Raw genomic sequence first — 21,059 nt, 5'->3', positions numbered from 1 at the left:
TCCCGCATATCCATCCATCCATCATAGCATACCCCCCCACCACTTCCCCACCCTCCCCTCCCCACCAACTTCCAGCAGACAGAGACAGAGTATCCCCTAAGGCTTCTGCCCCTCCACAAACTCCAACGCCTTCTCCCTACTAACTGCCTCCACCCTACTCGTCTTATTCGCCCCAAACATAACGCCATACGTCTTATCCGCCACCAACACCATCTCCGGCCTGAACGTCGTACATATAAACTGTCCGCTCATGACGCGTTCGCCCTCGGCGAGCGCGCCGGCGGCGGCTTGCGATTGTTGCGCGGAGACGGCGGCGAGCATTTGGGCGACGGCGGTGCGGTATTGGGCGTCGAGGTTGGCGTCGATTTCGTCGAAGAGGTAGAAGGGGGCCGGGTCGCATTGTTGGATTGCGAAGACGAGGGCTAGGGCGCAGAGACCTGGGGGTGGGGGTGTCAGTCTTCGGGTCTGGCTCATACAGTGGGTGAGGTGAGTTGGGTTGGGGGTTGTGGAAGGGGGAAAGAGGGGAAGGGGGGGAAAGAGGGGAAAGGGGAAAGAGGGGAAAGGGGAAAGAGGGGAAAGGGGAAAGGGGAAAGGGGAAAGGGGAAAGGGGAAAGGGGAAAGGGGAAAGGGGAAAGGGGAAAGGGGAAAGGGGAAAGGGGAAAGGGGAAAGGGGAAAGGGGAAAGGGGAAAGGGGAAAGGGGAAAGGGGAAAGGGGAAAGGGGAAAGGGGAAAGGGGAAAGGGGAAAGGGGAAAGGGGAAAGGGGAAAGGGGAAAGGGGAAAGGGGAAAGAAACGGGAACTCACTCTTCTGGCCACCACTAAGCTGCTGAATCCGCTGCTGCTCATCATGCTTACTATTAAACGACACCGAGATCCCCACACCGGTATAATTCTCCACTCCCTCCCCCCCGCCCTCCTCTTCATCGAGATTAACATCCGTCTTGCGCTGGATAACCAATCTCCCCCTCCCCGCCGGAACAAGGCGCTCAAACACGCCCGCGAACTCGCGCGAGACCTGCTTGAATGTCCGCTCGATAGCCTCGTCCTTGCGCTGATCTAGGACAAGGACGAGTTCCTCGATAGAGCCCTGGCTGGCTTCGAGTTCCTTGCGGCGCTTCGTGAGCGTCTCGCGCTGCGCGGTGAAGGAAGCATACTGCTCAAATGCCTTCTTGTTAACGTGTTTAAACGCCTTCAGCGCCTCGTGGGCGCGCTCGAGTCGTTTGGCGACCTGTTTACTCTCCATGCGGGCGAAGCGCTCAAATGCTTCTTCGGGGAGGACGCCGAGGTCGCGGATATTCTTCGCGCACTCGGCAGCGAGGGCGGTGAGTTCCGCTTTCTTAGAGATGCTGCGATCCATCTTCTTCTTAACCGTCTCCATCGTCTTAGCGAGCTCCTCCTGCTGCGCCTCCTTAGCAGCCTGTTCGCGACGGAGACGCGCGGTTTCCGAGTCAGCGCGCTCGATCTCGGATTCGTTGGCGGCGAGCTTGGCGTCGATGGCGGCGGCGGCCTTGGTGATGCGTTTCAGCTCGCGCTGGGCTTCTTTGAGGTCGTGGGAGTCGCCGGAGGCGCTGGCGTCTGCATCTTGGTTGTTGAGCTGGTCGAGCTTGAGGCGGAGGTTTTCGCGGATGTCGATCTCGAGGAGGTTTTTGCGGTTCTCGAGTTTGCGGCGGGCGGAACTGAGGTCGTTCCATTGGCTGCGGAGGTCTTGGACGGAGGAGTTGAGTTCGTCGAGCTGGGCCTCTTCGTCGGGGGTGAGGGCTTTCTTGAATTCTGATGCTAGTTCGGCGTCGTAGGCTTCGGTTTGGTCGCCGAACTGCTTTAGCATGCCGTCGACTGCATCACGGCCTCGGACCTTGCTGTCGAGTTGGTCTTTCTTCTGGTCAAGGTGCGAGACTTTGTTGCGGAGCTCAGAGCGCAGGGGATCGAAGCTGTCGTCGAGTCGCCGCAGGCTCTGCTCTAGTTTCTGCAGGTCGCTCATGGCGGCGGTAATCTCCTGGTCCTTCCGCTCGATTTCGCGTCTGAGCTCTGTCGCGCGGACACGGTGGCCGTCGTACTCCTCACGCCAGCGCTCGGCGGCGCGGACAGCTTCAATGCGCGATTTGCGCGGGTCGATGTAGCCACCAGTCATAGCACCCTTCTTGTTGGCAGTGTCGCCATCCGTAGTAATCGCATTGAGACCGTGGCTGCGCGCATACTGGCCAGCAATGGTTAGGTTTGGGCAGATGATGGTCTTGCCAAATACTTGTTGGAAGGCATTCTCATATCGCGCATCGTATTTGATCTTGCTCAGCATTGGGATTGCGTCGTTGGCTTTAGGGAAATTTGCGGGTCGTGGGCGGAGTTGGGACAGGGGCATAAATGTAACTCTTCCACCGTGCTGGTCGTAGAGCGCCTTGGCTAATTTCGTGGCCGTCGCCTCATTGTCCACTATGTAATGAAACAAGCTGTTCCCGGCCGTTTGCTCGACTGATATACGGTAGTTCTCACCAACTTGAAGGAGTTCCGCCACCGTCCCGTAAGCTCCTGAGATGTTTTGTTCCCTCTTCAAGCGTCTGACGGTTGCGAGACCTCGTGCAGTCGCCCCGTCCATAGAATGCGCAAGATCTTGTTCAGCCCTGTTCATCTCGCGGCGTGCATTTTCAGTGATGGACTCGAGTTTGTCGTCTTCACGGCGAAGAACTTTTCTGTCGTCAGACAGACGCTCAAGCGCATCCTTTGCATTGGTGACCTGTTCAGTAAGCGCTTGTCTGTTGCCACCCCAGCCTTCCAATCTTTCGCGCAGGCCGCTGATTTCCTTCTCAAGACCTTTGATTTCGGTTTGAACAGCCTTTACATCTTCGTCGGCATCCATGCGGTTGGCTTTTTGGGTGGCAAGAGTGTTATTGAGCACTTCAATCTCTTTTCTAAGCCACTTATCTCGCTCGGCTTTAGACTTAAACTGAGAGTTACGACCCTGTTTCGACAGAAGGCGTTGCCTGCTGGCGTCCGAACCATCTAGCGCAGACTTTACCTCGACCTCTTGTGCCTTTGCTTTATTGTAGGCGGGGACAATATTCGCAAGTTCTGCGTCTTTCTCGGACATCTCCTTCTTCACAGCCTGGAGTTCTTGCTTTTGACGTTGCCGCGCTTGCTCCGAGGCGGACTGGCCATCTGCGAGTTTCTTGACTTTAAGCTCAACCTTGGCTTGGGATCTTGCTGACTCCCGGCGATCTTCTTCAAGTTGACGTTTGTCAATCTTGAGCAGCTCCATTTGGTTGCACAACTGTTTGACCTCATCTTTAAGAGCTGCGAGCTCGTTCTCTCCATCGATGAACGCTTCTCTGCTCTCATCCATGTTATCTGTGCCACCCTGGCGAAACTCTTCTATCTCGTCAAGGCGCTCGGCTATTTTGACTTGCTCTCTGTGAAGCAGGGTATAATCGAGACATCTCCTTTCCTTGTCCTTGTCTTGATATCCCCGCAGTTCTTCCTTCTCTTCTTCAAGATCCTTCAGCCTGCTCCTGATATAGTCGAGAAGCTCATCAATCTTGTCGCGCTTGTTTTTGGTCTCTGTCATGATTTTGAGCGACTCAGCTCTTCTAGCCTCATAAACTTGCGTTCCGGCGACCTCCTTCAGTAGGGTCAGGCGTTCCGTGTCCTTCATATTTGTCAATGTCGTAACGCGGCCCTGAGGAACAATGTAGTATGGGTTGGATCGAGAGAAACCGGCCGATTCGAGTAGATTCATAACGTCGGTCTTCGTCGCATTCTTGCGATCCAGAGAGTATTCGTCCTTTTTCAGCCCAATTGTCCGCCTCAGAATTAATTCGTCTTTGCCAGTCGGGAATCGGCCATCCTCGTTATCAAAAATGATCTCCACATACGCTGACATCACAGCTGATCCGGAACCTTCGTGGAGCAGAGCCTGGCGCTCCTCTCTTCCCATCTGCGTGTACGCATCGCTGAGTACGAATCGAATGGCGGCAAAGAAGTTGCTCTTTCCGGAACCATTGCGACCAACAATCACATTGCACTTTGGAGAGAAAGGTTCGATGACGGTTTGTTCCTTGTAGCTGTCGCATCATCAGCAATGGTACGCGATCATTATGTTCCATAAATCATACCTCTTGAACCCTTGGATGATGATCTGCTTGATATGCATCTTTGCGATGCCCCAAACGCCCTACGAGCCCACTGGTTTAAATATCTCGGGTATTTGGGCGCCAATCGCATGTAAAAACAAAAATGTGTTCTTTCTATAATCTCAGATATTCGGAGGTCGTGAGGTAGTGGCTGGCGTTGGCATTATTCGTCCATTAAGTCGAGGCACGGATTCATCTGTCGCATCGCGTCGAAGTGGAGTTGGACGCGATGGGGTCCCGAGTCAAATTAGCGCTGATTATTTTGTCATGTCTCACCGCCTATCGATTACAGATTGGGCAAAAAATAATTACTGATAACCGTACCCAACGTTTGTTAAGATTTCTACTCGAAATATTTTTAACTGCCACAAACTATTGAGATATCTGTATATATCAGTCATGGTTTCTACTCCGGCAGCAGGGCAAGCCCCAAGCCATACCTATGTCCCAAACCAGGGCTATGAGCCTACCCCGCTAAACCCAGAAGATAACCCCACACGTGCGGCCGCTGCGGAGGGGCAAGAAGGCGAAGAAGAGGTTGAGGAAGACGAAACCTACGACGACATTTTCGACGAAGATGAGGGTGCTTTGGATGATCTAGACTGGGACCCCAATAGCTCTGATTTAACAAAATCTTATAACCGACAGAGACAGCTACACTCCAACTCCGCGAACCTCCCGAAAATAAACCCACAATCGAAACCGATAGTAAACGCCAAAGCCAGCGTTGACGACCAAATAACGAGTCTCACAAAGCATGCTGCGAAGATCCGCCTCGATGGAGGCACCGGAGGTCTCAGCAAAGACTCCAAGGGCCATGAGAAGGACAAGTCGGATCGTGCGACCAGCGAGCAAGTTCTCGACCCTCGAACAAGAATGATTTTGCTGCAGATGATCAACAGAGGTGTTGTCTCCGAAATAAATGGCTGTCTCAGTACCGGAAAGGAAGCCAACGTTTACGGCGCGCTTTCCGTCTCGCCTCCTACTGCCGAAGACCCAGAGCCAACCCCTCTGCACCGTGCCATCAAGGTGTATAAGACGAGCATCTTGGTCTTCAAGGATCGTGATCGCTATGTCACTGGAGAGCATCGCTTCCGTGGCGGTTACAACAAGTCCTCGAACAGAGCTATGGTTAAGGTGTGGGCAGAGAAGGAGATGCGTAACCTGAGGCGCCTGTTCGCCGCTGGCATTCCTTGCCCAGAGCCGATATACCTTCGCCTGCACGTGCTCGCCATGGAGTTCCTCGGTGATAAGAAGGGATGGGCTGCACCTCGTCTGCGTGATGCAGAGATGCACGGCACGGCTGATGAAGTTGATGAGAGATGGAGAGTGCTGTATCTTGAACTCGTCGGGTTGATGGCGAAGATGTACCAAGTCTGCAAACTCGTACACGCTGATTTGTCCGAGTACAATGTGTTGTATCACAATTCAAGACTTTATATTATTGATGTCTCGCAGAGTGTAGAGCATGATCATCCAAGATCGCTAGAGTTCTTGCGAATGGATATCAAGAACGTATCGGATTTCTTCAGACGCAAGAACGTCGACACGCTATCAGAGCAGGCGCTCTTCAGCTTTATTACCACTGGTCCTTACTCTGATGCCACAGTTACATCTCGTCTGGAGGCCCTTTTCGTAGCCAAGGCTAAGGGTGAACAGGAAGACGAGGCAGCAGGTCTCGCAGGAGATGCTGATGAGGTCGCTGCCAGGCAACAAGTCGAGAACGAGGTTTTCAGACAGCAGTATATCCCACAAACCCTCGAGCAGGTTTATGATATTGAGAGAGACGCCGCGCAAGTTAGAAAGGAAGGAAAGGGTTTCCTAGTGTATGCTAACCTGTTAGCCGAAAAGACTGCCGGGGAGCAAGCCGCGGATGGAACTGCAAGCGGCACCAGCAGCGACGATGAAGAGGAAGATTCGGAAGACGACGAGAGTCGATTCGAGAAGGGTACGCCGAGAGGGAAACGATTCGAGGATAAAGATCAGAAGAAGGTTAGTTGTGACCCACCTTTCTGGTTGCCCCTGCCAGCCAAGAACATCCACTAACTTCATGCCAGGAGCACAAAATGGCAGTCAAGGAAGAGAAGCGCGAGAAGAGGAAGGAGAAGATCCCAAAGCACATTAAGAAGAAGCTCATAAATTCTAGTTCTAGAAAGAAGTAGATATAAGCATATCTCACGATTAAACGACAATAGATATTTAAAGCGATCAATTCTTTTCGTCATATATTGAGTTATATCGGCCATAAATCACAACAGTCTCCCGTACACTCAATTTTTCGCTTCCAATAAACCGTGACTATGTCCAACATTCTGTAGTTCAAGTGCTGGTGAAACTTCGAAGGCCGAAGCCGCCCCGGGGGTGTTCCTGAGCTTTCTCATACGTATCATAGCAAGCTATGGATTATATCACATTTCGCGACCAGTTATTTGGGAAATATGTTGAGAGAATAAATTACAATAGCCTCCTCTGAGGCGGTGGTATCTCTTCGTCCGACGAACTCCTATTGCCGCCCTTCGGTTTGATAATCAGCAGGATAAACATCCCCGCAATGATAATTATAAGCAAAAAAATTATTTTCCGCTTCACCGACTTCTTCTGATACCCCGTTGCCACCGTCAGTTGCTTATCGGCAGCTTTAACGTCTGTGGCCATCCGCTCCACGTTGTAGTCTATCCGATCGAGCATTGTTCCCTGGTCTATCACCATAGCCTGCAGGTCTTTGAAGATGTCCGCGAGTTCGATAATACCCTGTGCGATGTCTGTGATTTCACGCTCACGCTGCATGATGGTACTGTCGTTTGAGGTGAGTTGTTTGTGGGTTGTTTGAAGTAGTGTCGACTCCGAATATGATTTGTCGGCATTAGATTCCATCAACGACGGGTCTGTGTAGTTGGCGAACTGGGGAGTGGCCGATCGGTCTATCGGCGAGCTCATGCCACCAAGGCCTCGTAATTCTATCGAGTGTTAGTACGTGAGTCGATCATGGGGATGGAAGCATTACTTTTCAGGTATGCGCTCTGCTTTTTCCTGAAACCAGCACTGGCCTCCTGGACACGCGCCGCCAGCGATATTTGTATGTTTTTCGCCATGGTTTCCTCTCCACTACTGATGGTCCCCTGTTGCTTGGACTCTTTCACCATGTTATCTATCCTCTTTATCGACCTTTGACAGTCATGGAACCCTTGTGTGATCCCTTGCGTCAACCGTTCAATCTCCCCTTCTTCATTCCGCTTCACTACGTCGTCGTCGAACCCAGGGAGCACATGCTTCTGATGCAGCTTCTCTAACTTCTGTGATTTCTCGGCTATGTCACCCAAGAGCTCCGTGATCTCGTCGCTGATGTCCGTCCATCTTGGTGGCAGCAGGTCCATCTCAATCACAGCGTCGCCGTCATCTTCGAATGCGCTCGGCGACATGAGCCCCTGGTGCTCCTCGCCCAAACCAGACTCATAGTAGCCATTGCCTGTAGATCCGCCATATCGTTGCTTCTTTGCTGGGTGGTGGGAATATGATTGACGATAGGAAATATAACTGTGAATTGGTCAGCCGGTGTCCCGCAAGGTGTCAGGATGGGGCCGTACAGATTGGTGCGATCTCGCCAGGCCATGGCGGCCGCCCTCCGCTGTGACGTTCCGTCTGCAAGGTGCAAAATTTGTTGATCGTCGAGCGCTTCAATTCTATATCGGCTTTAAGGATATGTGCACTTCATCGAATACAGATCGCGACATCTGGGGAAGCTGCCAGCTAGAAGGTATTGGCGGTATTGGGTATTGGCACAATCCTCGGGCCTGAGCCATAAGGCTGAACGACATGGTCGTGCATTAAGGGTACCGTTGCTAGCGCATGAGCCTCTTCGTATGTTGGCACTTATCAACACAGCTGGGCGGACGTCAGCACAATCGAGTCTCCCACAACTTTCCCCTCCAGATTTCGGCAACCTTGAGGTTTGTGACTCTTTTTTGCCTAACAACAATTTCCAAACTCATCATACTGAATTATATATAAATAACAGAATATAACAAAATATACCTCCTACCTCCAACTTCATCATCACCACAACGTCCAACATGGTGCGTAGCCTCACTTTCACCCCGCAATCCGGACGCGCTGGCCAGACCAGCTTGCGCCCGCACAACAGCAGCTTCAATATCACTAACATAATCTCTTCAGGCCGACGCTCTCACTGAGGATCAGGTTTCCGAGTTCAAAGAGGCCTTCTCTCTGTTCGTATGTAGCCACCACCCCTCGTCACTGTCGTGACAGCCATTTACCCCTCTCTTGAGCCTGAAACTAACTTTTACCTTGTACAGGACAAAGATGGCGATGGTTAGTCATTGCATCTTCCTTTCTTTGAAATTACAGATGCCACTTGGGTATTTGGTGATTGCGACATCAAAACTGCTTCAAAATGCCAACTGGCGCATCACACCACTTTGTCGCAAGTCGCAGGACATTGGGCAGCATCGATGCTAACGGCCTGTGTGCAGGACAAATCACCACCAAGGAGCTTGGAACTGTCATGAGATCCCTGGGCCAGAACCCATCCGAGTCTGAACTGCAGGACATGATCAACGAGGTTGACGCTGACAACAACGGCACCATCGACTTCCCAGGTAAACACGACCGGCCACATACTGTAACGAGATAGCTAACTCTTGGGCAGAGTTCCTGACGATGATGGCAAGAAAGATGAAGGATACCGATTCCGAGGATGAGATCCGTGAAGCTTTCAAGGTATGTGCACATTGGGCGGCTTCGGGGATATCTAAACTAATCGTTCATTGCCAGGTCTTCGATCGTGATAACAACGGTTTCATCTCTGCTGCCGAGCTTCGCCATGTCATGACATCTATTGGCGAGAAGTTGACTGATGAGGAGGTTGATGAGATGATCCGCGAGGCTGACCAGGACGGTGACGGACGTATTGATTGTACGTTGAACTTCTCCCCCTCATGTTTGGTCGCTTGCTAACATCCATCCACCAGACAACGAGTTCGTCCAGCTTATGATGCAAAAGTAAACGCTGTTCATGCGCCTGTCACGCTTACATTACGGGAACGAGAACTGGTTCTTTTTCTGGCAGCAAGGGAAGTCAAGGGTCATCATAGCAATGTTGGTTCCTTTGGCACTCTAGGTAGTATCGCAACAAGATATTTATACCAAACCTCGTGATATCCTCGTTGGATCTCCAAACGCTCCAAACGCTCAATTCTAGTGACTCTACGAGTGCTCTTGTGCGTGAAAACCCCCTGATTGTGATCATACCAAGGCAACTCCCCAGATAGGGACCGGCACGGGGAAACCGTTGAAGTAGTGATCCTCCGCACGAAAACCCATATTATTGCCCAGATTTGCAACATCCATTAATGATGAAACATTAGGGCTTCTATTTAAAACACTGCCAGGAGCTACGGAGTACATATAAATCAATAAGAGGGGTAGGGGTGTTGTTCAAGGTAGAAGTAGTCATGGTCCGGAAAGTGTGTGACCACCAACAGTTCCTACAAACGCCGTTTTTGCTCAGGTTGTGCAACTATCACTGTATAATAAATAGCGTAATATTTTGTATATTTGATACTACGGATTAGTAAATAAATGCTGCCTCATGGAGAAAACGCATGTGTTCACAGCTCCTATGCCTTGATTCAATTCCTACCCAGCCCCTTTCCAATTTATCCCAATAGTCCATCTATCCCAAGTGGCCTGTAGGCCCCGGTATTAACTTTTTTTAGTGTGAGGCACACGACTGACCATCCCATTTCCAACGCCCCAAGTACACACAAAGCAGTTCAAACACAGAGCCTTCTAGCTCATATCCCTACACCGGCCTCTTAAACGGATGAGCTTCAGTGTTCAACACCCACTCATCCAAATTCACAACATCGAACTCGCTAAAGAGCAGGTAGAAATACTTCAACGTCTCTGCCAGCCAGAAGCTCTCCATGCTATCGATCTTCTTCGGCTTCGGCTTCGTTACATCATCAATCGCACTATTAGCAATGGACGTCCGTGTGATCTTCTCGATCGACTGGAACATACGCCATCCCTTGTCCATCCACGCCGGGTCGCCCGTGATCCGGTACATCATGAACACGGACTCGATAGCCTCCGGGCGAAGAAGGTATGTCGGATCCGGGTACGACGTAAAGCCTGGCGCGAGCCTGTAGTTCATGATCTTCTTTTGAGCAGCTGCAACGTCGGAAGGCAGGCTCGGGATCCCTGCGTGCCACGCCTCCTCGGACCACTGGCAGGTGGGGTTTGTGGAGTTGTTGCATGGCACCAAGCGGAAGAGCTCTGGTGCGACACCGTGGATTTGAGACTCGTATGCCCATACGCAGCCGTTGGTTAGCTTCTCAGCTATCGCGAGCTCGTCTGGGCGATTGAAGATCTTTGAGGCCATGCCGATCATGCCTCCTACGAAGCAGGTCAAGTGCTGGCCTTCTGGCTTGAGCTCGTACACGGGTGGTTTGCCAGTGACCCGAACCTCGCCAGAGACTAGGATGTCGAGGTTATCTGGGTTGAGGGGGCGGAAGAAGAGGTGCTTCTTGGCGACCGGCATGAATTTCTCGTACATCTTCTTTGGCTGCTCGAGGAGCCCACCTAGTAGCATGTATTGCTTTGGCAGGTACTCATAGAGAGAGTCGACCATGGCGCCAAGCGTAAAGGCATTATCTCTATCGAAGGCTGGTGTCCCGGCATCGACGGCTATGGGCCACAATCCCGGTAGAAGGGTTTTGGACTGGTGCTCTTCTAGCATATCGGAGATGCGCTGGACCGCATCGTAGTATTTCGGGTTCTTGGTCAGCTGGCTGAGGCGCGTAAACTCGAGGGACAGCGAACCCAGCTCCGCGACGACCATATTAAAGGGGGCTACTTGAGCCTCACCATTCACGTACTCGAGCCAGTTCCAGCGGACAACTGGCATGTGGTTTGGAGTGTCGAAGGAGCTCATGAGTAACTCTGCAACTTCCACTGCCTTAACCAGAAGCTTCGGGAATTTCCTCTCACTTATATCGTAGGCTGCCAGGAATCCTCCCAAGTAGCGAATCGTAGTCTCAAAGACGTTGATGGTTGTCGCCTCCGTATACGAAAAGTCCAGCTGATCCAGACTCTCCACAGCTTCTGCGAAATCCTCCTCTAAGCCCATTATCCATAACGTGTCGAGGGAGTCAACGAGCGTTGCTGCCCAGCCACCGAGTGTATTCCTAGCTCCCCCCTTAACGGGGACAACCTCGTCTTGTAGCCACGCATGTTTTTTGTATCCAGCCCAGCTATGGTCGAAGCTCTCCTTGACAGCAGCAAGGCGCTTCTTGCGTTCCACGTTGGCTCCCCCATCAAGGACCGGTGCTTTGGCCTGGATAGAGGGTATGGGTTTCGGTGTCCCCTGTGGTAGAGGCTGGACAGATTGGACTGGGTATCGCTCTGGTCGTTTCTCCCAGTGGGTTTTCCCGCTCCCGTCAGACGCAGTTTTCGGCGGGGTCTTCGGCGGGGTGTTTGGTGTCGTGTTAGATGCGGCGCTGGGTTTTGGTGCGTTCGGTTTTGGTGATATCGTGGGCTGGGTCCATTGGCGACTTGACGCCGTTAGGTGGTATATCCCAAAAATCGTAAATATTGCGATCAAAGCCACGGCTCGCCATCTTCGCATTGAGAAGCCCATGGTGAATTAATAATGCCCGCAATGGGGGTTTGGCCCAGGTCGCTTTATATCATTTCGCGACGTTGGTTGCTTCCGTCCCTCATGCGACTGTAAGGAGCGTATAAAACCGGATTGAATCGAGTTCCAGGCAGGTGATTCTCCTCTGCAATTACTAAAGAAGTAAGTTGGTGCTTTCAGAGTCTGGCCCGGAAAAAGATGTAGTTTAAGGGTCTTGAAGGGGTCTCCAAAGCAGTTGGACCAAGTACAAACGTTCGAAAGGACCTACGTCAACCAGGGAGCTCAGCAACGATGAAAGGATAAGCACGTGATATTTGACTGATGGTTCCTCCATGAATAGGGGATATGCGATCATCGATAACTGTTGCAAATGTGGGCGGCATGGGCCTTTCGGGCGGATCATTGCTCCCATAGTTTCCTGTGCTGGTCGTTATCTGGAGAGTTATCGGCCCAATGACGTAGAAATATTCCTGCCGCCCAAATGTCTCAGGAGGCTGCCGATAAGTAATGTTTACAGCAACCATGATCAAGTTAAGGAGTTCAATCACTCGGAGATATAGTCATTGGGCCAGCTATAGAGAAACGAGAGATTCAATTAATTTAAATTGCCCCTATTGAGCTATGGAGTCCCTCTTTAGACGTATCGGCGGCAACGAATAGATAGTGCTAAATATAGAAATTAAGATATTATTTTCGTCACATTGATAATGATGGTATCGAATTTGCTTCTATGCAAATTTGACCTCCACAAACATGGCGGCTCGCACCTGTACCAGCGCTGCCAACTCAAGAATAAACTCTTGCAGCACAATAATGTTCGTCAGAACATGGCTCACACTGACCATCTTCCCCGCCACCTCCTCTTCACGGTCTGTCGTCCCCGTCTCCGTCCCCATCTCGTCCGTCCGCGCGGTAATCACGCTCCCCTCCTCATCCCCTTCCCCATCCCCAACGGTACTCCCCGCCGGCGTGCTCGGCACAATGCTCTCAGTATCCACCACCCTCCTCCCACCTGCCTCTCCAACCACAATCTTCGCCATCCCCACCCTCCGCGTTAAAATGCCGCGATCAATATGCGCATACGCAGCAGACTGACTCGCACTCCCCATGGCCTCCCATGCAGCCCCATCCTCGTCTAGCAACGACCCCGCACCAGCCGTATCCGACGCTCTCAGAGGCGAATTCGATACTACATGTCCCCCACCCTTCGTCCCATGTCCACTGCGCTTCTGCTCGCGCGACGTCCGCCCCCTCGCTAGAGGCGATGACGAGCGCGATGCTAGCTCAGGGAATATGCGCGACGCGAGGGAGTCGATTGCAGCACTGGCACCATGGCGGCGCGTGCGAGATGTGCTTGTAGGCGGCGTACGGCGCTGGGCAGGCGGGCTGGAGGATCGGTCCGACTCGGAGCTTTTGCGGTTTCCGCGGGCGTCGGTGCGGCGTGATGTAGGAGGAGGGGGAGATTCGGCGTCGAGTTTGAAGGCTTGGCGGCGGGAGTGGAGGAGGTCGTCGAAGCGGGGGATGGCGCTGCGGTAGGTTGTTGTTTGGGAGACGAGGGCGCGGAGGGTAAGGAGGAGGGGCGGGGTTGCGGCAGTTGGGAGGTTTGGGCGGCGGCGGGCTTCGCGGATAGTTTCGATTTGCGAGAGTTCGATGGCTGCTTGGGAGCCTGGCTTAACTGGCTTGGACGGCGGAGGTTGCTTGGAGGGTGTTGGGTATGTGTATTTGCTTGGGTCGGGAAGGAGCCAGCCTTCGATGTTCATGTATCCGCATATTGCTAGGTCGATGAGAGCTTCGGTTAGGGCGAGGTTTGTTTCCACCGAGTTGGTAAAAAAAGTTGACAGGATAGACAGTAGAGTCTTGAGGATCGGATCGTCCGGTCTCAGGGTGTGGAGGTGGACATCTTGCGGGGTTCCTGGAATGGTCGAGTGTTTTGCTGGAGGTTTGCTGACCCCTACCGGTACAATAAGTTGGTGTGAGCAAGGGTGGCTCTCAAGAAGGTTAGTCGCATCTTTAATATGGTTGTCATAGATTTCATCGAATCCCTCTTGGACACTAATATCGTTGGCCAGGTCAAGGATATATGCCAACTGCATCTGGTGAGCTCCAATCAACTTTTGGGGGCCATCTGTCACCACTCGGGTTGTCCTGAGCAGGGTTGATACGGCGTAACGGTGGTGACGCCGTAAAATGACCGAAAACAATTGTAGGGTCACAGTAATAGTTTGGACGCTCTTTGAACGCAAGCTACCAATAATAAGATCGACAAGGTTGAATAAATCCGGGGTCGACTGCTGCGTTCCCATAGTTGCCAAGTTCATCAACTTCCGCTTTCTTGCTTCACTAGCAAGGGATTTTGTTGACGCGACGGACTCTAACATGGTTGTATCCGGCAGAGCTAATAAATAATTAAGGATGAGATGTATCATATCTGGGTGTTCTACAGATTCGAGAACTCGCCGGAGGTACGTGAGGACGGCCACTGATGACCCGCCGTCTGCATCCGAAGACTCTAAAAGAGATGGGTATCTGGGAATAATAAGTAGAATTCCAGGACACAGGGTGTCGCACTTACAATAACTGTTGAAGAAAAATAACTTGAAAATGCTCAAGCAAAGTCTGCCTCACCTCGACAGACTTGCAGTGATCGAGGACATCTTGCCAAAACACAAGATGCGAAAGAAACGTGTCCATGTGGCCCTGGAAATCTGTAGAAGTAGAGCTAACAATATCGGCCGTGGCTCGCGGATGTCTGAAGTCGGACGTAGCCAGAATCAAGGGGAAGCTGTCTTCCGGGTAGTCAATGACCAGTTTTCGGCTTAACTGACTATAAAGGGCGCCAAGCCCTGTTGCCATCAATGTTGCCAGGTCGCTCTCAACAAGCCACTGCTCCAAAGGCATAGACACAGACGCTGACTCAATAATGTATAAGAGCCCAGTCCGCGCGAAATCTCCTATCCGCCCTTCATGGTGGATATAGTCGACCAGTAGATAGAATAGGGGGAAGTCCTCTTTGCTGGTCTTTCCGGTAAATCGCTCGTGGTGGCCTTTGTCTTCGTCATCCGAGGAAACATCACCCGTCGTGAACCATGCCGGCAATATTTCCGGCTGCAGTCGTATCTTCGCAGCTATGCCAAAGGCAAGCTCGATCACATCCACCTCGGTTTCCGAGTTCAGTCGGATGCTATTCGCTCCAGTGATGCGGGCCAGCAGGTTCATCAAACTCTGCGAGAAAGCGTCATTCTCTATAAAGTCCTCCTCTTCGCTCTCAATAAGCGTGCTGAACAAGGTGATAGCCTCCCTGATAATGTCTTCGTTGTAGGAAACTGTCGCTATCTTGGCCGCTGAGACGTAGATCTGGTTCTGGGCGGAAAACGACAGGCACGGATGAGGAGAGGGCAGTCGCGACTCATCACTGAGGAACTTGTTTATATTGCGCAAGCACGCTCTGATAGTGTCGGCTGTATCTGGGTCTTTCGACAGGTTCGTAACGTGTCGCCATTCTTGCTGGTAGCTGTCAGTATCCGCGCCCCTCGGTCGGAACGGTTCCCACGTACCAGCAACTGGCTGTATTCCCTCCTAAAGCGCGCCAGGCGCTTCAACGGATCATTAAAGGCAGCCTTGCTCGGTGTTGACGGCGAGAGCGAAGTGCCCGCGATCAGTCTCGACCACTGCGGCATGGAATCAGCATCTAATTTCCAGTCATCTATGGGAAGCCATAACCGGCCTACTTACAAAATCCATCTTCTCTGGGGCATTACACTTTCAAGGGCTATACGTTGCTCGCCATGTCCCCTGTTTATCAATCAAAGGCTGTTTAATTATAAATATGTCTGTACTACCGCTTTGTCTCGGTGAAACGTGGTTGATGGGTTACTACTATTTCCAATAAGCCTCGCTTCATCTCTTATCGCAAGGCCTAAGGTACGATAAGGCGAGGGATACCAGGTACAGCTCTTACCATACCACAGCTGGGAAGCACTTTCTTCTGTTTATTTATTTATGAAGTAACCAATCTACCAGGTAGATTGTCAAATATGGTGCATACCGTCTACAGTGATCAATAAGCCTCATTTATTGGCGTATTTGCTCTGGACAGCCATGGGCCCGTACCTACAAGAACTCACAGCCCTGAGCGCAAGGCAGCGATCTATTGTACGCCATTTATTGAACGGCCGGTCGTTTTAAACTTTCGGGGGCGGCGCGAGAACCCTACAAACGGGCGTCCAAGGTCGGACGGACACAAAGGCAGGGCTCCCGATCCGATGCAGAGCTATTCCAAATGCATAAGCTGGAAGTTAATCATGCCATAGAAATGCTACCTAAACGTTCACCACGATCGTGTCGTCAGTATGCCGTATGCATTGGCACAAGGGAAATTTGAGATATGTGAGACATAGGGATGCTGTCATGGTGTGCTCATGGTCTCGGTGTCACTCACCCATCAGACGACCCATACAACCGGATGGAAGAAGGCTTGTTCCTTCTTGTCCCTTCTTCGATTCGGGTTTAGACAGCGCGTGCCTGGCTACTAGTATCCTTCGGATTTCGAGTAACTACCTGTTGAGCACACTGCATCTGTGATATCGAAAAAGTTGACCTACGGGTCATGATTCGTCAACCTGCCATGTTCCCATGTCCAATGGGGACGCCGACGTGGGCGACGAACCGCCAGGCTGGGATAGGACAGGGCAACATCGAGGCCGTGCAAAGCCGCTCTTGGTTTACTTATAACCCTCTATGTGGGGAGGAACCCTTACCAAAACCCTTGACGACATTATCACGGGCGCTCTTTGTTTCTCTTCCGATGTCCTATATCTTCTTAATGCCCCTTATATTTAGCCTTGGTTTCGTTTTCCCCTTCTAGCTTCTATGCTCTTCAATCTTGTCACCGAACCCTTCAATGATCGTCGCCTACAAGGCTGAGCAACAGCCAAGAACCGCCACCAAACCACCACCACAATGGGACTTTTTGGGAAGTCAAAGAAGAAGGACTCGTATGAGTCGCAGCAAACATATGGTCAACGAGCACAGTCATCGTATGATCTGACTTGCGAGCGCCGGCGCTACAGAGATGGGGATTATGCGCTCTACCATCGCCAGCAATATCAGTACCAGCAGTATGGCGGGCCGCCTCTCGCTCCAGCAGGCTGGATGCTGGCACCGCCGTATATGCAACCGCAACAGCAACCGATTCTGATACAGAACAATTACATGCTTGCGCCTCCGGCACCTCAGTCAAATGGAAAGGCTAGCAAGGTCAACAAGCTGGCCTCTGCTTCCGTCGCCAATCTGCCGTCCTTTCTACAAGGAGATTTGCCGAATTGTATACCTGGTGCTCAACTCTTCAATAGCGGGGTTGCAGAGTGGCAGAAAGAAGGCGTTCAGTACATGAACCAAGGAGCGGCACTTACTGATTTAATTTCGTCGAGATTTGATTCGGTTCTCACGTTAATGGACAGCGACAAGTTCGGTAGAGATGAGCACGAGTTGGTCGAGCTCAACGTTACCGAACAAGGGCAAGAGTCAGTGCCTGCGACTCGAGATCGGGCTTTGACGACCTCACGTAAAACCTCCAATACAAGAGGTGCTGACCGCGGACCTCAAGGCATTGGAAAGGCCATATCAACAACAGATGTTTTCACAAAGTGGAAGCTTTACTCGAATTCCATGGTTGCGGAGTCTTTGACCCCCGTTAAATTGTAAGCCCTCCTCATAGAATCATATTTTGCTGCATATTAATGGTCGTTAGTTACACGTCGACTCTCCCGCTTCTGTGTATAGCGGCCCAGTACTCAGACCGCGTGTACCACACCCCAAAGGGTCAAGAGAGGCATGAACACATACCGCCCAACGTCCGCTTGGGAACCAAGGCCATGGTAATAAAATCCGTGCCGGTAGATGCCCAAGACGTCATTGTCTTCGCGATCCGAGGCAGCGCCAGGTTTATGGATTGGGCTGTCAACATGAACCAAACACCGGCATCTCCTTCTGGTTTCCTGGTAGGGAATAATCACCGAACCTAATCAGTAACTGCTAACACATTTCATAGGATGATGCTGGCAACCTCTGTCACGCAGGTTTTCTCGACGTGGCTCGTAATATGATCAAGCCTGTTGCAGCCCGCTTACGACACCTCCTCCAAGAAGACCCTTCACGGTCCCGCTGCTCTCTTCTCATAACCGGCCACTCTGCAGGCGGAGCGATTGCCGCACTGCTATACAGCCACATGCTCTCGTCGAGTCGAGGAGCAGACTCCGAACTCAGAGCCCTAGCTGGCTTCTTCAAACGAATCCATTGCATCACATTTGGATCGCCTCCGATATCTCTACTACCGCTCCAAAAACCACAAACCCCAGAGTTACGGAAGAGCCTCTTCCTCAGCTTCATTAACGAAGGCGACCCAGTATCCAGAGCTAGTATAGCATATGTACAGTCGCTACTCAACTTATACCTCACGCCAGCCCCCATGGTCGCCAGTTCCCGGTCAAAATCGGAACAAAGACCAATGCCTAAATCTATTCTCAAGAATAGCAAAGCCGCAAGTTCGAGCACGCTTGCCGTTAACGACGACCGCCCGCCTCTTCCAAGCCGCTCGAAGAGCGCCCCCGAAGGAGCTTCACCGATATGGAGAGTGCCGAATGCGACGTTAAGTAACGGCGGCAAACTCATTCTACTACGCGCCGTGCCTCGAAAGCAGGACTATAAATCGAGGCAAAGTGGCAGCGGGGATATTATTCAAGCCCGTCTCGTTTCCGATGAACAGCTGAGATCTGTGGTCTTCGGCGAGATGGTGGCGCATTCGATGTCTACCTACTTGAGGCGGATTAATATCCTGGCGACGAATGCGATAACGAATCGCGCTGAACAGGCGTCGCTGCGCGATGGGAGTTATGAAGGGAATAGGAGACGAATTAACGATACCCGGGCGGATATGGAGTTATGAATCATGACGAATAAATGTCTAATAATACTTAATTTTTACACGACAAGTCAGCAATGAACTAACCTTGGTGGCAATATGTTGGGTATTTATGGCAAGAGAGCGTTACTGTCTGTTCTGGGTATTATATAATCAATATATCAATAATCAAACGTCAATTCTATCGGAAAATAAATATGAGTGTGTGTAGTAGACGGAGATCTACCCGTTCATAAATCCCGTCAACAAACCGCCAGGCATGTGATAAAGAGCTGGGTTCAGCCTTCTCCCTAGCTAGCCTCACCCACCGCCACGCCGCCGATAACATCTCCTATCCAATCAGCGTCCCCGGCCAGACCATTCGGCGTGCCTCGGCCCCCGTCCCGAGCACAAAAAAAAAGAGGCTCTTATCACACCACGAATTCATCATCGAGCTCCACAACGCCCCGATAAATGGTGGTCAGAGGCCAATGGGAACGGGTTGCGTAGTGGTTGAGGGTCCAGATGTAGTTGGAATGCCTCGGTCTAATGTGACCACGGAGAGGATTGTGAACGCCGTGATGGATATTGGCTTATAGTTGAGGCCCGTCTTGCCACTATTTTCTCCTGATATATATCCTTTCCCCGGACCTTTCTCCAGACTTTGTAATCCATATATTTTCGCTTGATAGGTGTCCACCATCGAACTCGCTTTGAAACATCGTGCTTGGGATAGAAGATTCAACCAAACCAAAACAACACAAACGCAGCTATGAGCCCCAAGGGAGATTTCGCCACCGTCCGCAAGGACATCAAGGCCCTCCTCAACCAGCCAGAATACGATGACGGCTCTGCAGGCCCAGTCCTCATCCGCCTCGCCTGGTAAGCAGCTCTCCCACGCAACAGCACCCTCCCCCAAGCCCATCCACTAACACAAACCACAGGCACTCGTCCGGAACCTACGACATCCGCACCGACACCGGTGGCTCCAACGGCGCGGGCATGCGCTACGAGATCGAAGGCGGCGACCCCGCGAACGCCGGCCTCCAACACGCACGCGTCCTCCTCGAGCCCGTCAAGGCCGCCCACCCATGGATCACCTACGCCGACCTGTGGACTCTCGCCGGCAAGGTGGCACTCGAGGAGGCTGGTGGTCCCGAGATCGCGTGGCAGGGCGGCCGTACCGATTATGTCGACGACAGCAAGATCAAGGAGATCCGCGGCAGGCTGCCAGATGCAGCGCAGGGGAGTGATCATCTGAGGAACATCTTCTACAGGATGGGGTTTAATGACCAGGAAATTGTGGCGTTGAGCGGTGCGCATACGCTTGGGAGGTGCCATGGGGACCGATCGGGGTTCGAGGGGAAGTGGGTCAACAACCCGACGAGGTTCTCGAACCAGTATTTCAAGCTGCTGACGACGCTGGAGTGGGAGCCGAGGACGCTGGCGAGCGGCGTGAAGCAGTTTGGGTATACGGATGAGGATACCGAGACGGAGCTGATGATGTTGCCGAGTGATATGGCGTTGTTGGCTGATAAGGGGTTCGAGCCGTGGGTGAAGAAGTATGGTGCGGATAAGGAGTTGTTCTTCAAGGACTTCGCGGTAGTGTTTGCGAAGTTGATGGAATTGGGGATTAAGAGGAACGAGAGGGGTGAGGTGACGAACTTGGATAATGAGAAGGGTGGATATATCTCGGCGCCGAAGAAGGCGGATACCCCTGGCTACAAGAAGCACGCTGGTGATGATGGACAGCCCGTTGCGGAGGCCGAGGGCCTTGAGAAGAAGAACGCACAGTACAGATCGAGACTGTAAGGGCGTAGACGGGGACGTATGGTTGTATGATTTAATGGTTGCAGCGGGTTACTACTCTTCTTTTAGAAGCATTAGAAGAATAGATGGGTTGGATATACAATTAGACTAGCTAGAAAGAAACAGAGAGAATAAAAGGCTCGTCGACGAAGCGTTGTTTTCACATGACCTCAACTGTTACGCTGTAGTAAATATCAAACTCCCCACCTGCTCTGAATCTTCTGGATTGCGTTTCCGATGGCATTTCGTGTCGGTTATTATCCTCGAAGTAAGTGGCTTGAACATGTTTCCATATCTAGAAGTTAAAAGGTTTCTGAGGAAGCTACGACTGCAACTTCGCCTGGTAATCGTTCCTTCCATATAAGGAAATTCCGAGGAAGCTGCGATTGAGACTTGCTTGGTAATCGTTCTTTCCATATATGAGACCTGAAAGCTCCAAGGAAGCTGCGATTGAGGCATTGATTGGTAATTGTTCCTTCCATATCTATAACTTGAACTTCCCGAGGAAGCTGCGATTGAGGCTTTGCTTGCTAATCGTTCTTGCCATATCTATAACCTGAAAATCCTAAGGAAGG

General features: G+C 51.7%; 8 protein-coding genes across 8 annotated transcripts; 4 read left to right on the top strand and 4 right to left on the bottom strand.

The window, feature by feature from the left end:
* Positions 1–62: 62 nt before the first annotated feature.
* On the bottom strand, positions 63–4,352 carry SMC3 (Multiprotein cohesin complex subunit). Its single transcript, XM_024469652.1, has 3 exons — positions 4,103–4,352; positions 804–4,051; positions 63–437 (listed from the first exon to the last, which is right to left on the bottom strand). The coding sequence occupies exons 1-3, from the start codon at positions 4,138–4,140 to the stop codon at positions 97–99; spliced, it is 3,627 nt and encodes a 1,208-aa protein (XP_024322315.1). The 5' UTR covers positions 4,141–4,352; the 3' UTR covers positions 63–96.
* RIO1 (protein kinase rio1) lies at positions 4,353–6,371 on the top strand. The gene is made up of 2 exons (XM_024469651.1): positions 4,353–6,112; positions 6,178–6,371. Exons 1-2 carry the CDS (start codon positions 4,520–4,522, stop codon positions 6,280–6,282), a joined length of 1,698 nt encoding a protein of 565 aa, XP_024322316.1. The 5' UTR covers positions 4,353–4,519; the 3' UTR covers positions 6,283–6,371.
* An 8-nt stretch (positions 6,372–6,379) lies between these two features.
* Positions 6,380–7,928, bottom strand: VC83_06044 (uncharacterized protein). The gene is made up of 3 exons (XM_024469650.1): positions 7,705–7,928; positions 7,125–7,654; positions 6,380–7,077 (listed from the first exon to the last, which is right to left on the bottom strand). Exons 1-3 carry the CDS (start codon positions 7,728–7,730, stop codon positions 6,575–6,577), a joined length of 1,059 nt encoding a protein of 352 aa, XP_024322317.1. The 5' UTR covers positions 7,731–7,928; the 3' UTR covers positions 6,380–6,574.
* On the top strand, positions 7,929–9,295 carry VC83_06043 (uncharacterized protein). The gene is made up of 8 exons (XM_024469649.1): positions 7,929–8,067; positions 8,136–8,193; positions 8,294–8,350; positions 8,434–8,449; positions 8,611–8,736; positions 8,787–8,857; positions 8,912–9,053; positions 9,109–9,295. The coding sequence occupies exons 2-8, from the start codon at positions 8,191–8,193 to the stop codon at positions 9,141–9,143; spliced, it is 450 nt and encodes a 149-aa protein (XP_024322310.1). The 5' UTR covers positions 7,929–8,067; positions 8,136–8,190; the 3' UTR covers positions 9,144–9,295.
* Positions 9,296–9,700: 405 nt separating this feature from the next.
* On the bottom strand, positions 9,701–12,384 carry VC83_06042 (uncharacterized protein). Its single transcript, XM_024469648.1, has 2 exons — positions 12,046–12,384; positions 9,701–11,931 (listed from the first exon to the last, which is right to left on the bottom strand). The coding sequence occupies exon 2, from the start codon at positions 11,778–11,780 to the stop codon at positions 9,942–9,944; it is 1,839 nt and encodes a 612-aa protein (XP_024322311.1). The 5' UTR covers positions 11,781–11,931; positions 12,046–12,384; the 3' UTR covers positions 9,701–9,941.
* On the bottom strand, positions 12,385–16,022 carry VC83_06041 (uncharacterized protein). Its single transcript, XM_024469647.1, has 6 exons — positions 15,888–16,022; positions 15,741–15,825; positions 15,510–15,587; positions 15,332–15,445; positions 14,350–15,281; positions 12,385–14,303 (listed from the first exon to the last, which is right to left on the bottom strand). The coding sequence occupies exons 3-6, from the start codon at positions 15,516–15,518 to the stop codon at positions 12,506–12,508; spliced, it is 2,853 nt and encodes a 950-aa protein (XP_024322312.1). The 5' UTR covers positions 15,519–15,587; positions 15,741–15,825; positions 15,888–16,022; the 3' UTR covers positions 12,385–12,505.
* Positions 16,023–16,736: 714 nt separating this feature from the next.
* VC83_06040 (uncharacterized protein) lies at positions 16,737–18,720 on the top strand (the record flags this gene model as incomplete). Its single annotated transcript, XM_024469646.1, has 3 exons — positions 16,737–17,476; positions 17,527–17,776; positions 17,827–18,720. 3 exons carry the CDS (start codon positions 16,737–16,739, stop codon positions 18,718–18,720), a joined length of 1,884 nt encoding a protein of 627 aa, XP_024322313.1.
* Positions 18,721–19,447: 727 nt separating this feature from the next.
* VC83_06039 (uncharacterized protein) lies at positions 19,448–20,487 on the top strand (the record flags this gene model as incomplete). The annotated part of the gene is made up of 2 exons (XM_024469645.1): positions 19,448–19,557; positions 19,620–20,487. 2 exons carry the CDS (start codon positions 19,448–19,450, stop codon positions 20,485–20,487), a joined length of 978 nt encoding a protein of 325 aa, XP_024322469.1.
* Between the last annotated feature and the right edge of the window lie 572 nt (positions 20,488–21,059).

The sequence above is a fragment of the Pseudogymnoascus destructans genome (assembly GCF_001641265.1).
Source record: "Pseudogymnoascus destructans isolate 20631-21 unplaced genomic scaffold scaffold_16, whole genome shotgun sequence".
In the NCBI taxonomy this organism is placed as follows: Eukaryota; Fungi; Ascomycota; class Leotiomycetes; order Thelebolales; family Thelebolaceae; genus Pseudogymnoascus; species Pseudogymnoascus destructans.
The sequence above is the reverse complement of the archived record's forward strand: the minus strand, read 5'-3'. Positions and strand labels throughout refer to the sequence as shown.